The 18165-nt window shown below is 39.6% G+C and overlaps 1 protein-coding gene across 4 annotated transcripts in view; it reads right to left on the reverse strand.

The window, feature by feature from the left end:
- The window catches only part of CCDC141 (coiled-coil domain containing 141), a 149840-nt gene that overhangs the window by 22259 nt on the left and 109416 nt on the right, over positions 1-18165 (reverse strand). For all 4 annotated transcript variants that reach the window (XM_045196305.2, XM_045196304.2, XM_045196306.2 and 1 more), the window contains 6 exons: positions 14877-15056; positions 10388-10567; positions 9667-9792; positions 7660-7848; positions 6645-6824; positions 3979-4128 (listed from right to left, as the gene is read on the reverse strand). In XM_045196305.2, the coding sequence (XP_045052240.2) occupies positions 3979-4128; positions 6645-6824; positions 7660-7848; positions 9667-9792; positions 10388-10567; positions 14877-15056 (1005 nt within the window). The remainder of the gene's footprint in view (positions 1-3978; positions 4129-6644; positions 6825-7659; positions 7849-9666; positions 9793-10387; positions 10568-14876; positions 15057-18165) is intronic.

The following is an 18165-nucleotide window of genomic DNA, read 5'->3' on the forward strand; positions in this document are numbered from 1 at the left end:
ATGGGTATTTGCTGAATGACAATAATTTAGGTTTTTTTCTTAAAATGATGAACTGGGGTTATCACTCTGGAAAAATTAATAATTATCCATGCTGACCCCATGAGGTGTTTTGCTCACCTATACACTCATTTTATGCTTCTTTCCTGCTAGTGAGCACCTGCCCGTGATCAATTTGTCAATGGCAGATCACCGTACTATGTCAGAAGGTTTCATTTGATAGTTGTATATGTGTCTATAGCTGCACTGTTCCCTTATGCTAATTTATTGCTTCTGTTCTGCCTTGTATGCCTTGAACTCAGAAGAATTGCTTATCCAAATTGACAAAAGAATTGGTGTGATTAGAACACAGACTTGGACATAGGGTAGAGAGATGATAGATGGATAGATAGATAGATAGATAGATCAATCATCCTTTTCTAATTCCTTCCTGATGGGGTAGATGTTGCTACAGTGCAACAAAATTCAAACTCAAGTAATATAATTGTATGAAAGCTTCTGAACACAAAATTTATTTTGAGAAAATGGGTACCGACCCAATTCTGCCATTACTATTCTTTTCAGCAAATTAATTGTTTGTGGTCCATAATGAGACTCTAGCTACAAATTTCCATTAGCATCATGTCAATGTAGAGGTAATTTTTTTGGCCAGATTGCAAGAAGAAAACATGTTCAATACTAACTTACTACACTTCTAAATGAAGACGGATAAAGAATGAGTAATGTTCTGTCATGTAATATGGCAGAGAATGTCTATAACATTTGTGTATTAGCAAATTATTTATATTGCCAGGCAAGAAAATACATAATGAAATTCAACATTCATGCATACAAACATGTCTTTGTGTGAAATGGGTGAGGAAAAAAGATCATAAAATATGTCAGTCTGAAGGTTGTGTTTTCTAGTAGGTAGACAGGGAGAAAATGAAGTTTTACAATTTCCCATGTTATATAATGCATGAAATTAGAAAATAATATTTTACCTAAGGCACAAATTCATGATTCTTTGTCTTTAAGGAATTATCATACGACACTTAAAAAAATCACAGTTAGGACACCTCATTTTATTTTGCTTTGAGGTAACATGTCCTTTTCTAAGGGCCATTCATGTAGTTAAAACCATGTAAATTAGTTGTGGTAATATTAAAAAAAGTAATTTTGGTTGAAATAATCAAATTAATTGTATTATTATATTAGGTCATATAAACAGCTTATGATACATATCTATATATCTCTATATATCATATCTATTATATATATCTATATCTATAGATATATCTATGAGTATATATATATCAGACATATATAGATATGGCATATGTACACACACATATATCTATATATCTATATACGCCACACAATAAAGATAGAAGAGGAAAGCATAGGAAAGAGATACATTAAACATCAGATTGCGCGGTGATTGAATGGACTAAGACATCAAGGGAATGGTGAACTCCGAGCTGAGCAGTGCCAATGAACAAGCCGCTGGCCCAAAGCTGGTGCCCTGAAACTCTGCGAGCTGAAACTCCACAGTCCTGTCACACAATGCCAAATGACAACGACATGCACTTCAGTTTTCTCATCTAAAAAAGGAAGATATTGCACTAAACATCCTCCAAAATTCATTTCAACTCTGAGTCTCTGAACTTGCAAGAAGCCCTTTAAGCACATTAGAAGACACACAATGCGTTTTCAAGTTAAATTAAAAAAACAGATGCTATGCCAGGTCTAGGTCACTGGTAAGGCATCTGACATTTTTTATACAGAAAAAAAGTAGTGGAACATATTGTTTTGAATTTTACATAATATTTTAAGTACCTATATCAGAATTAATGATAATAATAATAATAAAAATGTCTAGGTGTCAAATACTATTACCACTTGGAATCTGGCCATCTGTTTGCACGGATATTCATAATACAAACTAGAATACACATATCTTTATTTTACGAAAGGACACTGAAAATATCCTTTCTAATTACTTCCCCACTTAGACTCATGGTTAGAAAGCCCAGAGTATAGATACTACACTGTGACATGTTTACTATATCTATACAAGAAAGGAAAGGGGGAAAAGGACAAAAGATTTTCAAAGATCCTTTAAATGTGAAACTATAACCTACTTCAAAGATTAGTTGGATGTAAAGTATAAGCAAACAGGAAGAATAGCTGTGTTCATATTTAAGACCCTGTTAGAGTGATATCTGATTCCTCAATCAAACCCACACGTATCTGGTTGCTCATTCCTGTTAGGGTACAGACAATCCCGGGCAGCTCTACTATGACTGGGAGAGCGGTCTGCGGTCCCTGCCAGCTGGCTCCCAGCACAGGCTCTTCACGAGGCAGCCCCTGTAAACAGAACCAGCCGTGGGGAGGGCCTGAACAGGGAGACCCAGCCCCATAAATGCCCCAGTGCTTCAGGGAGATGGGAACTGAGCCTTCGGGCACTGGGAATAAGCCTTGGCCAGCTTCACTTGTGATTTCAGTAAACAGAGAGCTGAACATCATGGCAGGGAGGGTGATTTTCAGCAAGACACAAAGTTTACCATGAGGAAGACGACAAAGAAGAACAGGAGGAGGAGAAGAAGGGCAGAAAAGAAAGACAGGGAGAAGGAAGATAAAGTTGGGGAACGATAATGGGCAAATTGCTTTCATGGCAGCAAGTCTAGAGTGTATGGTCTTGGGAAGAATAATGCTCTCCTTGAGACTGCTTTCCTTACCACAGGCTGACCGAAGTGTTACTAGCTGCAGTACAGAACCAGGAGAGGCATTCTACCATGTAGAGGGCAGGGTACCCTCCAGGTTTAATCCCAAATGAGTCCCTAGCTCAAAATGACTTCCTCGAACACGAACTCCGAGCAGAAACTCTACAGTCCTGCAGCACATTGCTAAAATGACCATTGTTTTCGATGTTGGTTTCCGCTTCCCTCCTGCTGAATGGGGTCCAAGTGGCCTCTCCTGCTCTCTTCTCCTCTTACCTTCCCGCCTTTCCTTGCAGCCCAGCTTGCCTCCTCCCCTTGCCTATGCCCTGTAGGAGAGGGCACGTCAGAGCTCGACCACTGTTCCAGATTAGTTACACATTCTTTAGTCTGTGCTCTAATGTTGTTGGATAATGTTTGATGTATTTTGGGCCTAGATTGTGTAAACTGGTCATAAACAACATTTAAGAAGGTGTACCACTTCCATCTTCCCCCACCCTCTTTCCGAAAGGATTTGTGACTAATGGACCTGAAATTATGGTGCCTTGTGTTCTGTCAATTCCCCCTCAAGAATTGGGACCCTTGCTCTCCTGAACACGTAAGGCTTTAAATGGAAATTTAACTAAGGGAGGGTGGTGCTTGTGGTTCGGTATGTATCGGGGGGCTGGGAGTCAAGGAGAATTGAGGAAGAGGAGGTGGAATTATGTGATGGGGTGCACCGATGCAGAGGACAATTTTCATTTGATACTTCTTTTTTCCTAGGAGCTGTTTTGCCAGAAAACCTACTCTTGATAAATATGAAACCAGCCACTTCACTTTGGTGATAATATTCTGTAGCCTCTGAGGTGAAGAGCCTGCTCTCCTGGCCCTTAGCACCCGCTTCACTATGAGTCAGTGGCACTGAAATAGAACCTCAGCAGGCTGAAGCTGGCTGCAAGGGGCCAGTGTTGCCCTTTATGCCCTGGGAGGCTGTATTCCTTCAACCAAATGAGTGCTGTGAGGGTTTGAGTGGTGGAGGGGGGGCAGGGGGAAGTGTACTATAAACTGTAATACTAAATTCTAGATTTTCCAATGCATTGACAAAGTACTGATGTCAACAAGTTTGGGAGGTTGAAGTTTACTCAGACTTTGCATTCTGTGGCCGTTGCTCCCTGGATTAAAGGTCCAGGGTGAAAGGAAAGCCTGACTCTGTGTGTGTGTACAGGCACAGCCACTGAGTTACGTGCTTTAGGTTCAGACACATGCTTCAGGTAGTGTGTCGGTTCGGACCCCTGCCACCCACCTCATTTATCTCGTCCCTCGTGGTGCAGAACTGCAAGCTGCGGGCCAGCGCCCGTTCATCCGCCTCAGCTCTGGCACGCCAGGTCACTCTCTCCCCATCGAGGACGTCCAGCTGCTGCTGTAGGTTCTTTGCAGATGCATTTGAGCAGTTCTAACAGTGAAAGAGAAGTGGCAGTAACAAAGGGAACAGGCAAAACAGCAGTGAGACGAATATGCTATTTACGTGCATTATGAAACTCATAAATGACATTTAAAAAATAGGCTTCTGGTTCCTTTTACCTTAAGCATATTTGAATACACTGACTTGAGAAAGAAGCCAGACACCCAACATGAAGGGAAAGGCAAACCATTAGATTTCAAGTCTTGACACTTCCGTTTTGAAGTTTGCTCATCACACCCAACTCCTCAGAGACACCATTCATTATAAGGTCTAATTTCTACTTCAAAAGGCATAAAATATGCATTAGGAACACTTGGCTTCTGCACTGTAATTTTCCTGTCAACTTGAGCTCGACCTCAGGTTCATTATACAAGTGCCCCACCTCCACTCAGCGGAGGGCTGCCAAGGCTGAGGCCAAGGCCAGACGCGGACTACAGAACAATTTACATTATTTGCACAAAGTGAGACATTTTACTTTTTTTATTTAAAAAATAAATTTACTAATAAAATAAAACAAAACTCTTTAAAAAGAAAGCTCCTTCTTGGTGAAAGTAGAGATTCTCTCAACAGTGACAGATATTATGTATTCCAACATCTGTCAGTTAAAAAAATACTTTAGGTTCAGTGCATTCCATGTAGTTTAGTGGATATCTTAAATAAACTTTAAAATAAAGTTGGCCATTATTATTTTATTAATATCATACATATTGGATAGAACAGATATAATATTTTCTCCCTTAAATTAGGAATTTAGAGGATATATATATGCATACAACACATACATGTACATATACATATATATACACATATGTATATATATACATACACACACACGTGTGTGTGAATGCATGTGTGTGTGTGTATTCCTTCTGGTGAAAGTCCAACCATTGTTAATATAATAAGAATGGTTTGCACAACATCAGTATAACCTGGCAGCCAAGGAGAGTAGACTGGAACGCACATGCATGAACAATGACGACTTCACTGTACTAATCAGTGGGGGAGGTGGATGCTGTTGAGTGAGCATGAGTATTGTGCGGCTGTCACATTCAAAATGACTGAGTGAGTAGAGTAATGAATCTGCATCAAATTTTGCATTCAGCTTGAACATTCCTCCACAGAAACTATTTAGATGACTGAGAAGGTCACAGCTGTGGGTAGTCGGTGACTGGCAGCTTCATCACAAAAATGCACCTGCTCATGCATCACATCCTGTGTAGAGTTTTTTGGCAAAACATCAAATCACCCAGGTGACTCAGCCCCCTATAGCCCAGATTTGACATCCTGTAATTTCTAGCTTTTCCCCAAACTAAAATCACCTTTGAAAAGGAAGAGATTTCAGACCATTGATGAGATCCAGGAAAATATGATGGGAAGCTGATGGTGACTGGGAGAACTGTGTGAGGTGTCAAGGTGTCTACTTTGAAGGGGACTGAGGCATCAGGGTCCTAGGACAATGTCTATTGTATCTTGTATCTTCTTCAATAAATGTCTCTATTTTTCATGTTACATGGCCGGATACCTTCTGAACAGACCTTGTATACATTAAATTAGAGCTTAATGTGTTACTTATGAAAATTTGGTCTGGAATTACTTCATTGTCTTTTAGACATCTCTGTAATGTCCACCCAGTGGAATAAAGCAGACCCAATGTCTAGTGCCCAGAGCTTCTGGTCTCCACTAGGAGGCTCTTTCATTCTGGGATTTTTCGGATAAAGTAACTTCTTTGGGCCTCAGATTCTCCTTCTATAAAATGAGGCTAGATGATCTCTGAGATATTTTGCAGATCTGAAATGCTAAAACAGCATCATCCAAGAAATATAACATGAGCCACATAAATAATTTTAAATTTTCTAGTAGTCATATTAGAAAGTAAAAGCAGGTGAAATTAATTTTCACAATACAGTTTAACAAAATATGTCCAATATCAACATTTTACCACATGACCAGATATAAAAATATTAGTAAGGTCTTAAATACTAAGTTTTTGAAATCTGGTATGCATTTCACACTCATAGCATATATCAATTTTTGCTAAATTTCTATCAGAAATACTTGCTCTGTATTTAAATTTCACAGAGTATGTACTTTAAAATGTAAATTCCCATATCCAAGTTGTTCTGAACATATTTAAAAGTCTTCCAATAACTGCATTAAGTGTCTATTTTTAAATTAAAATTAATTAAAAGTTTAGTTTCTTAGTTGCATTGGGCACATTTCAAATGCAAAAAACCCCCTATGACTACTGTATTAGATAACACATCTGTACAATTTTTTTTAATTAGCATGAGAGTAGATGTATTAAACAAGACTTTTATAATTGGTTTCTTCCTCCTTGAAATGTTTTTCCTTTGTTATAGGTGGTAGATACTCACCACAAATCACTACCCCATGTTGCAATGTACTTTAAAATGTAACACCTACTATGCCGTCTGCCTGGTTCCGCCCCACGGCAGCCCTCCCCCAGCTGGGTTTAGGTCAGAGCGATGGTGTTCTACGTGGCTTACAGGCCGCTGCACTGATGAGATGACGTCCACTCCCAGGCAAAGGGCCAGTTTGTGGAGATGGTCTGCATGCGCCTGCTTTTTCTGAGAGCGACTGAGCTGAACCTGGGCATCCTGTGCATTATCCAGGTCCATCAGCTCCTCTGGAAACGCCAACTCTCTTGATCTGATGAGACGTTCCAGCTGGAATATAGAGCATTAACAATTAACATGAATTTCATTTTAATGAAGACAGGTTTTTAAAGCCTGTTTCCTATCACATATTTTACTAGCTGGTCAAATGCTGCCAAGCCCATCTACAGTTGTTATAGTGTTATTACCAAATAAGAGTTACAATGTTGCAAATGAACAGGGTAAGGCGGAGGGGTAAATGCTGTCATTTCTATTAGTGAAGAAAACACTGTTTTTGGTGATAGCCTGAAATCTTAGGAAGACCTAGGTTTGTGATCTGAGTAAATTTAGAAGCTATTTTAAAGGATATCAATGCATCTCCATTTTCTATTAATAGAGGCTATTTCTACTAGCTGTGAATTTTTACTGAGTCTTCTATGATGTCTGGTACTTGAGATACAAAAAAACTGAATTTGTTTTCTTCCCTCAAAGAGCTTACACTTGAGTTGGGGGTAAAACGTAATTAAAAATCAAGATGCTAAAATGACAAAAGTGTGGAATAATCACTGAGAGTTCTAGAAATTTAGAAGAGAAGAAATCATCGCAAGTGAGGCAGGGTCACTGGAAGCAGGGGACAGCCGAGGAGAGAGAAAGGGGCCTGTCAATAAGGGCAGCCCGGGAGTCTGCGAGTCAGAACGTCTGTGCCACCTTTGAGGGACAGAGCGGGGCTGGTTGGCTGGAATGGAAGGGCGCATGGAGGTGCAGTGGGAGGAAAGCTGGAGGCCAGGTTGTGGGAAGCTTCTAGTATCAGAGGAAGCAATTCGGCTTCTATTTATTATACAGTAATTTATATTTAATTACATAGTTTAAAACTGAGGGTCTCCCAGATATCTACGGCAAGTCTCACCTCTTCCTTGACTTGGTGGAACTGGACCGTCTTGTACAGGATATCCTCATAGTCGCGGATTCTCTCCTGCTGTTTTTGATGAAGGTGAATGAGATCCCTCAGCTGTGGAGACTTCTCCTTCACAGGGGCTCCTTTGCCATTTAACGCTTCCGATTCTTTTATAATGTATTGAACCTCATCATTCAGTTGCTGAAATGTCAACAGTGACAAAGGAAATCCAGCTTTTAGAGACCTTTTTACTTTACAATGGACTATATTAAAATCTAAATAACCAACTATTCTCTCATTTGTTAACAAAAATATTGTGGCTCTCACCCCAACCCCTGCAAATCCGGGTATTGTGTTTGATGCTAGGGGTGTATTATTACATCTCTGTCTTCTCAGGAGAAGTTTTTAGGTTATGAGCCATGAAAAAAAATCCTAATTTTAAAGTTAGGTGGTGAAGTGGAAAGTCATATATCTCTGTAGCTCACCCAATATTCTAGTCATCTGCTAAGTAACGTATTTCATTTATTGTATGAAGCCATGATCACCCTTGATATTTAACAGACTAGAATCAGGTGGTAGGGTAAGAACACCAAAAGAAGACAAGTATATAAATATATTAGGGGAATTACTTGTCCTCTGTGATGAAAGAATGATCAGAATGAACCACAGCTGAGTAGCACAGTAGATGCGCTGCTTTAAAAGTGGTCATCCCAGAATCCACAAATAGCCACTGCCTGTGGGGAGGGATAAACCGCCTTTCCTTTTACCCAGCACTACTCAGATATCCCTCACAGAAGTCCAGATCCTGGGGTAGAATGTGCAAAGTGTGGGCAACTCAAAGAGGAAGCTCCAGTAATTTCAGGACTGAATGTTACAGAAAAGAGAAAAGTAACAGAAATGATTTAGGATGAGGAGGTAATTTGCAAGAGAGTGACCTAATAAGAATCTTCAAGTTTAAATCAATCAATATATCACACAGAGTGATATACTTGATGTGTCCCTGCACATCACAGAGACAGAGGCAAAGAAGCTATCCAGTCCCTGATTCACAGGAACTTACACACACACACACTCCTGCATGTGCAGGGCACGCGCGCCTGAGCACACACGAAACGCCGATGAGCATGCAACACAGGGAACATCAACAAACCTGCCAGGAAGGCTGACTGGACTTTCTGAGTTCACTGTGGGCTACAGTGTTGTGTGTGGGGGGTGATTCTACCTTATGTCAATTTGTCTGAAAGGAACATAAATTAGATATCCCCTATAGGAATCTTCAACCTTCGAATTTCAGGATTCTTTAAAGCCAACACTTACAAAGCAGTGACACACAGAAGCACAGGTATCTTAACTTTGCAGCAAAGGACAAGAATCCAGGCAGGAGGATTACACAACTGACCACCATTTTTGGCAGTTGTGTGGAGTTCGGGAGTGTCGGGAGGTGGGGGGTCTGGAATGCATTAGTAGTCAGGGCCTGGGAACGTGACTCATGGTTTTATCCCTCACATCCTGAGGGCTCTCTGAGAGGGAAAATAGGAGAGCATGGCCAAATTCCTGGGAGGGTGCTAGGAGCCTGGGGGAGCAGTGGGTGGAGACAGTGACATCATGGGGCCATTCCAGGGGCAGAGGGCAGCACAGCCTCTGTGTCAGAGCTTGCTCATCCTTGTTCTGAGATGCTTGATCTAAAACATGTCTACACCCTTTAGAAAACAACTACAGTAAACATATATGATGAAAACATTAAAAAGAAAATAATTTAATGTAAATTAAAATAATCTAAGACAAGACTACTTTTAGGACTTTTTTATAGCCCAAATATTTGTATATCATCAAATCCATAATAGTGCAGAAAAACAGTAAGAAAATGGTGTTTTTAAGTGGATTTTTTTGGACAAGCAATGATTTTGTTTAAAAAAAAAAAAGGCAATTCACCAGTCTGTTAAAATTAATTAGGTAAACTGCAACCGAACAGTGAAAAAACTTTTCCATTCACCCACGTCCATTGGTTTGCTTCTTTACCTGGAACTGAGGCTTCATTGCACTCCATTTCTCCCTTAGACCTAAAGTGGTCTGGAGGCTCCCTCCAAGGTCAAGCGCAGACACGGGCATAAGTGCTTCCTGAAGGAGTTTTAAGCTGTGAGTAGTCTGAAATAAACGTTGGATGGTTACACATGGTTTCTTTGCCACCGCCAGGAAATGCGTTAGGGTCATTCCAGGGATGACACGGTGTGTCACCCAACTTTTCCGTCCCCATCAGAACACTCGCCACCTGGCGTGAGCTCGTGCTTCTAAAGCACATCAGTGAAGAAAAGCATAGGCCCTTGTTTTCTTTCCCTCTTTTGGTTTTATTGTGGTAAAATATACACAACCAGTTTAGCATTTTAACTATTTTTAGGTGTGCGGCTCAGCGGCATTAGTACATTCACATTGGTGTGCAACCACCAACACCGTCCACCTCCGAAACGTTTTCATCGCCCCCAAATGCAAACTCCGTACCCATTAAACACCAACTCCCATTCCCGCCCTCATTTCAGCCCCTCGTAACCTCTATTCCGTGTTCTTTCTCCGTGAATTTGACCATCCAGGTACTTCATGTAAGTGGAATCATATAATACTTCTCATTTTGTATCTCTGACTTTTCCAACTAGCATACTGTTTTCAAGGTTCCTCCATGTTGTCCCATATGCCAGAGCTTCCTTCTTTCGTAAGGCTGAATGACACCCATCACGCATTCCCTCACCTTTCTAAGTTGCTCTTTGAAGGCTCCCCACTGCTGCTTCCCAGGCCTGCTCGCAGAGGCGGTAAGCTGCCGTGCCCTCCGAAGGCGGCTGAGTTCTTCTCTTCCTGCCTTCTGGCTTTCCATAGCGTTCTCCACCATGTGCACTTTACTTTCCACATTTAATACTTCATTCTCTTGCGCCTGTTAAATTAATAGTTCCTATAATGGCTTCTCTTTCCCAAGAAATATAACATTTTTGCATATAACTACTCTAGGAGGCAAACACTTGGTCACAACCAAAGCGGAGCACGGGCAGTTCTGATACGAAGACCAGGCAGAAGTGCCTGTGCGGCTGGGCTCTCAGAAGCCACACTCCACGCTGGGACGGCAGGCCCTGAGTTCTCCGAGACCTCGGTGGTGTCGGAGTCGCCTTCTGGGGCTTGAGGGGGTGACTGAATGGACTCCAGGATACAGAGTATTATATTAAAGGCAAGATTACTTTAATGCGGATGTTTTAAAGTGCATTCTACCTTTCATTTTAACACACTCAATAACAGATGTCAAAATCTCAGGGAATGTGAGGGGCAGATTTTTCTGGTCTGTTTTTTCTTTAAACTATCTCCTTGTACATATTACAACTATTTTAAGTTTCCCTTGTGAGCAGTTCCTCAAGTTGCTCCCTTTTGTGAGAACAGAAATGTACCTCTCTCTCTGTATCCCCACTGGGCACCAGAAGCACAGTGTCTAAACTGCAAGACTTCTCTTCCCCACTTTAGGTTCTGGCTGACTGGTCTGAAGTCCTTTAAACGATGGTTTTAAACAAGAGGAGATTCAATTGGAGGCAGAAGAATGAGAGGTAAAGAGTAAGAAGACAATGTGCTACTTCACGTGCAAACATCAAAAACTGAAGAATATTTGTTTGGCAGAATAATGACTTTTACTCTGATGTCATCAAAGTAAATTCTTGAATTTCTAAGAAGTAAATGTATGTGGATTTCTATAATGATGACAACTAAATATCTAAAAGTCAAGGGACCTTTTAGCTTGTAGTTAGAAACAGTGTCATAAAAATGTAGCAGAATATTTTAAATAATAGGTTACTTCATTTTAAAATTATTTTAAACATTAATATTGCATATTTATATTATTAATTTAGACATTATAAGGTGCCAATTAATGGAGAAAAATATAATTGCAGCTCCTAAATGAGAACTGCCCGTGAATTTGGAGATCTAGGAATAAAATGGCATACTCTATAATTATGACTAAGAAGATGCTAAATATTATGGAAGATACTCAACAACTTCAGCAGGATGCACCCAAAATCATAACTTTTATCTATGCTATAAATAAGGTTAGGATATCTTTCACACATCACTCAGAAACTAATAATCAAAATGTAATAAAATACATGAATTAATATACACTTGGAAGTCGCGGCATGTCAGCGACAACTGCAGTCAGCAGGGCACGCCGGTCCGAGCGAGGTCTAGAAAAGGAGACCAGTAGTAGGGTTTGTTGATGTCCAGATGGCAGGATCCAAAAAGAGTGATTATGTATTTGGTGGACCTAAGTGCTTTGACCCCTCAAGAAGATTAAATAATCCACCTGAGGTCTAGTTAGTACACATACTGCTCATTCTACTTCTGCGTAAGGACGCTAAGTGGTCTATTTGCCATTTAGATTCAGGCACAGTAAATGGTCTTCTGATACCGTGCTTTCTAGACACCTGACAACAGGCAGGCATCCCATACAGCATCCTTGGAATGTACCACAGTAGATGTGTAAATGGGCACTTTCATCAAGATGTCTGCCAGATTTCTCACTTAAATCGGCTTCTCCAATCTTGCTGACTTTTAGATGAACTGGAAAAGTTTCAATTTCCATCCTGAAGATATGAGCCACAGCACCCCAGTCAAGAGCAGAACACTCAGCAGACAGTGCCAGCTGGCATTCTCCCCCTAACAGGCAAACTGGTTACCAAATCTCAACAATAATGTTTGTTCAAAGCCTAACAGTCCAAAAGATATGAAGAGAAGTGAAATGTGTTTCACTTGCTTTACAAACCACTTCTTATCTTGGAATGTTACTGAACCGGTAAAGTAAATTATGATATGAACCATAACTCTTAACAATAAGGAGGAATTTATCATAGGACAGTAGTAAAATATGCATTTTTAAAACATAATGCCTGACATCTGATAAATTTTTACTAGTTCTGCCAAGACAGGACCACAGGACTGGACAGCAAGAGAAACCGTAGACAAGAGAAGCAACTCCAGATCCAGATGCAGGAATTAGGTGACATGCACTTTAAAACACCCATGATTATTATGGTTTAAAAAGTATAGCAAAGGTGGAGAAAGAGAGAGCAAGAAAGAGAATTTCATCAGCAACTGATCTCTAATAAGAAAGAGCCAAATGGAAACTTCAGACCTGGAAATAAAATTCCTGACATGAAGTTAGTAATAGGCAAAAAATGCAGTTTGCAAACATTTAAATTTTCTTATGATTGCAAATCAGAGAAGTACACAATCAAGAGATGGAAGAATATAAACTGAACAAAGTAAAAATGTAAAAGATAGATGGTAGATAGATAGGTAGATAGATAATACATGTTCTAAATGTTCTAAATTAAAAGTAACTTAATTGTTTTTTACAACAAACACCTCTATAACATAAGAACATGGGCAAACTGCTTAGCAAGTTTCCTGTGATTCTTCAAGGTAGTATAAGATGTATTAGAACTGTTTAATGTATATTTTGTTTCCCCACAAATTGAACAAGAATGGCCTTTTAAACAACAAAGGTTGAAACAAAGAAGATGATGTCATTCTCACTATATTTATTCCATTAAGGAACTCAAGCCCTAGGTAAAAAACAAAGAGAAAGAGAAAACTGCAGCTGAAAGTAGGTGAGGATAGTTAGACAGAAACTAACTCTTCCAAATGAATTCAGGCTCCAGACTGAGGTTAATCACATCTCGGAGTACTAATAAAATTTGTAGATGTCAGTTATCTTTGCAGGGCTAAAAAAAATAGGTGAAGGGCCAGAAAATCAGAGAAAGAAAAATGCTTTGACTTTTAAAGGGGGGAAAGGCTGGGTTACACAGTTTATAGATTGGAAAGCTTTATAATGAAAACCAGGGCAAAAAGTTCAATGTTGATCAAGAAGTTTGTGAGCACTTTGGAAAGAATTCTCTGATCACTTGGAGTCAACCTGATTTCTGCCAAATTATGATTATGCAAATCATAGGATGTTAGATGGATGGGGGTAGAATTAAACCCAGGAGGGACGGCTAATGTATTGGACAGCAGATCCAAAATTAGTTTGACGAGATAGAATCACAGGTGAAGATGAACAAAACAACATTAAATAGGGGTAAATAGAGAGACCCACATTTATATGTAAAAGATGAATGGCCGACACTTACACAATGGGAGAGACCTAGCTTGGTGGGAACTGTAATAAAAATGCATGGGAGTTTTATTCAGTCACAGGTTTAATATGAATCAGCAATGTAAAATCATGGCTAAAAATGAATGATAATCTTAGGTCTCATTAGTAAAGAACGATGAACCTTCATTGTACTCTGCGTTGCAGTTGCACTTAGTTTCTTGGTTACATTTTATGAATGATTTTGACAAATCATAGGAATTTCTGGGAGGAAGAATCAGGATGGAGAGAGAAATAAAGCTTCTCATAAATTATAGGAAGGGTTTTCATGTGGTTTGCTGCAGAAAAAGACTCAGATTAGCTATAGCAACTATTTTTAATGTTTGAAGGATTTTCATGTGTAAGAGAAATCCAACATGAATACTTTCCCTACTCCTTTGTGTAGCTACAGAGGGATAGAACCACATATGAAGATTTGACTTAGCATTTTAAAAATGTTTTCTAGCAGCTGGTGTTTTCTAACAATGGAATGAGCAGTTTCATTCAGAAGATACTGGAGGTATTGAAGGAGAAGAGGATTAGCTATCTTTTAAGAATTCTGTAGAGAACTTTAGCTGGGTCAGCAGTTTATATAAGGGTTATAGACTATTTTACAGATATAAGTTGTCAACTAAAGTTTAGAGTACATTTCTAAATATAATGGAACTTCACTATAAAAAGATCTGCTATCGTAAGAAATTCTTCAAGATGACAATTCATCCTAGACGTTGACTTGAGCCACTGGAACCTGTGTAAGGACCCCGTTGCACGCTCTCAACATGACAGAACTTTTGGGTGAACTTCCATGTAATAATAAAAATCATGCATTTGGATTATGATCACTCTTTTTTCTAGACAGCTAAAAAGGCCTTCATGTCATAAACTTATGAGAAGTCTGGGACTCAATAAACATGGAAATGCTGGGCTTCAGCACTGCTTGAAGTTGAATGAAGCTAAAAAAGAACTTTCTAAACCCACGCTGCTGATTAAGTGATAGCTGAACATTTGAATTTATGATTTTGACTTTGACAAGTAATCCTTGCAGATGGTGTGACTCACATAATGTCATTCTCACCATATTCATTAAATTAAGGAACTCAAGCCCTAGGTCTTGAACTAAAAAACTTCTCTTCAAAAAGAGCAGCCACTGCCTCTCAGCTGAGTCAGACCGATGCTTGGCTTCTGCAGTCTCCTCTTTCTGCCGCAGGTCTTCAGTTTGGTAAAAGTCCTTCAGGAGGTGACACTGCTCCTCTGCCTGAGAGAGAGAGAGACAGAGAGAGAGAGAGAGAGACAGAGAGAGAGAGAGAGAGAGAGGGAGGGAGAGAGAGGGAGGGAGAGAGAGAATGTAAATGCAAAATAAGGACACTTTTTTTAAAGAAAAAATGACACTAGATTCCAATAGAAGCCTATATAAAAATGAAATGGAAACTACATTTCAGAATGCTTTAAATAATTGTTAAATATTGTCAATTTACTGAAAAGGTATGAAAATCTCTAAGTTGTTTACAGACAGGACTACCACTAGGGAGTAAGTTGAGCAAATGACCTTATTACCTATAAGATCTACTTACTCTTACTCAAATCATGTTTATGTATTTTATATACTTGTATGTTTTGCAACTGGGGGCAATTTGTGTCAAATATTGGGATGGCTCTATTTAAAGCTGACTTTTATAATTCAGAAGGAAGCCATAGACATACCTATGTACACATATGTGTATGTGATCAAGGAAATAATGCGAATCAGTGAAAACATTTTAGTAAATCACAATTTGCTTTGAATCAGTGATAAATCAGGATGAGAGTAAAAATAATTACTAATCTTCTATACAAATATTAATATTAAACTGCTTTCATGAGCTAATCTTACTGAGGTAGATTACTTTACCTCCTTAAAATTGTATTCCTTTCATTTGCTAACCGATGTAAGCAGTACGAGATTATTTTCAATCACTCTCTTTGGAAAGAGCTTAGATAAAATCAAACGAGCCTGGAGAACTAAAGATGAACATGTAATTGACTGATGTAGAAATAGTAGAAAACTTTGACACAAGTTTTTATGCATTTTGAATAATACTTAATGGCCAATAAGACAAGACTCAAAGAGCTTATAACTACCAAAATCAATCTAAATAGGGTGACAAACTTCAGGCAATGGTTAATCACTGCATTTAAAGACTTTAACAACATTCTTAATTTAAATGAACTTAATAGGAGAGCCTGCAAATGGCACTCAGAAACAGAAGTGCTCTCCTCATTTCCCATATTCCATTTATTCCTGGCCCTGTTTTGCTGATGTTGGTTTCCTCAGCCCAGAATGATCTTTTCTCAGTTTTATGCTCCTACTCATCCTTCATGAGCTAGTTAAAATGCTACCTCCTCCATGGAGTCTTCTAAGATTTCCTAGTAGGAATTATGCATTTATTTTCTTGGGTTCCAAAAGATAGTTCTGGAATAAAGATAATCAAAAGCAAGTTATTGCAAGGACAATATACACACTGGGCATACTGCGGAGGGACCTCCCACTCTACACTGAGTAAATAGAGAAGGACTTCCCAAAACAGGTGACATTTGATTTGTGTCTTTCAGAACTGTCCAGAGTAAAAGGGAATAGCAGAAGGGGATCCCAGGTGGAGGGAACAACACGTGTGAGGCACAAGTGTGGAATACCGGCTGGTTCAGAGATTGATAAATGATCTTAGTGTGGGCAAAGTTCAGTTGCACAAGCTGAGTGGTAAGAAGGAGGCTGGAGGGATAATTGTGTTGGGAAAAACCCCGCCTGCAGGTTTCAGTTCATTTTCTGCTGTGACCACCATGATGTGACACATTCTCATTAGCTATCACAGTGACTCAGAAGCAGCCTGAGACCCATCAGTGCTTCAGCAGGACTGTGCCCCACAGGCTGGTGTCATTTGATCAGCTGTCAGTTAGGTACAATTCTCCAAACACAAACTTTAATGCATCCACCTTTTCCAACTGTTCCAAAGGCCTCCTTGAAGGCAAGGGAGAATGCTATCATTATAGGAATTCCCTTGAATCTGTACTAGTTTATTTTTGAGTGAATTAATGATAAACTTTAAAACTTTATCCAGTTTTGATAAATGTTATTTACAGCTTGCTTCACAAATTACATGTCAAAGTGCTTGAGTTTCAGGAGGTAACATGATTAAATTTGCTTTAGAATGACCATTTCTGAAAGGAGGAGTGGAAGGGGAGAATTATAGGAGGCAGAGAGATCAGGCAGAGGCAACTTCTTTAAGCTTGGCAAGAAATCATGAGGGCCTGAACCCAGGAAGGGACAGTGCAAATGGAGAGGAGGGGGGACTTCAGAAATCTTTTAGGTAGTGTCTATAGACAGGCATCGGTTTGCATGGCCTTTGAAATAGGAAAAAATGGGAAGAGATTGAGGATTAAATTTCAGTTTTAATGTTCACTAGCTGTTTAATCTCATATACCTAGCTTCTCGGGGCCTCAGTTTCCCTCATTTGTAAAATAGAATATTAGTAAGTAAACACAGAGGTGTTGTAAAGACTAAACAAACTCATGAATGAAAAACGTAGGGCCTGGTACAAAATAAGTGTACCCTGAGAGACTTAGAAGCTTCTACATAAGATTTCTGAAAGATGACGAAGTCATTAACCCGACACCAAAGTACAGAGGAAACCACGTTTGAGGAACAGATAACCGGCTGTGTTTTGTTCACCTTCGGGAGCCCACAGGATACACAGGTAATGAGTATGACTGGGAGTTGAAGGCATTGGTCTGGAGCTCAGAAGAGCTGGGGCTGAGGAACCATTTTTCAGTTAGTGGTGAACTGAAACCGTGGGTGGTGGTGTGTGTAAATTTTATAGGAAAGATGTGTAGAATGTGTAAGAGAGAGCACAGGCAAGGTCACTGGGACCCACCACACTTCAGGAACAGAGAACAGACTTAGGCAAAGGGAGAAGGAACAGATAAAGAAGTAGATGGAGTGACTCCACTTGGCGATGTGAAATACCCAAATAAGGCAAATCTATAGAGATAGAAAGCAGGTCAGTGCTTGCGTGAGGCTGGGAGCGGAAACCAAGATGGACTGAAACAGTGCACTGGGCTCTTTGGGGTGCTTGAACTTCTAAATCGGGGGGCAGCGATGGTTGTACAACTCAGTAACTATAATAAAAATCACTGTACTCCAAAATAGATGAATTCTATGCTATGTAAATTATACCTCAAAAAATCTTTTTTTTAAGCTGGAGGAGGTAAGAATAACAGGATGAAATAAATGTGGTAGAGAGATTAAGCAGGATGAAGACTGAAAATAGACCATTTCATTTGTCAATCAGTATGTGTATTATAAGGACATTTTCAGTGGAATGAAGAGATGG

Source organism: Desmodus rotundus, chromosome 2 (assembly GCF_022682495.2).
Source record: "Desmodus rotundus isolate HL8 chromosome 2, HLdesRot8A.1, whole genome shotgun sequence".
Taxonomy (NCBI): Eukaryota; Metazoa; Chordata; class Mammalia; order Chiroptera; family Phyllostomidae; genus Desmodus; species Desmodus rotundus.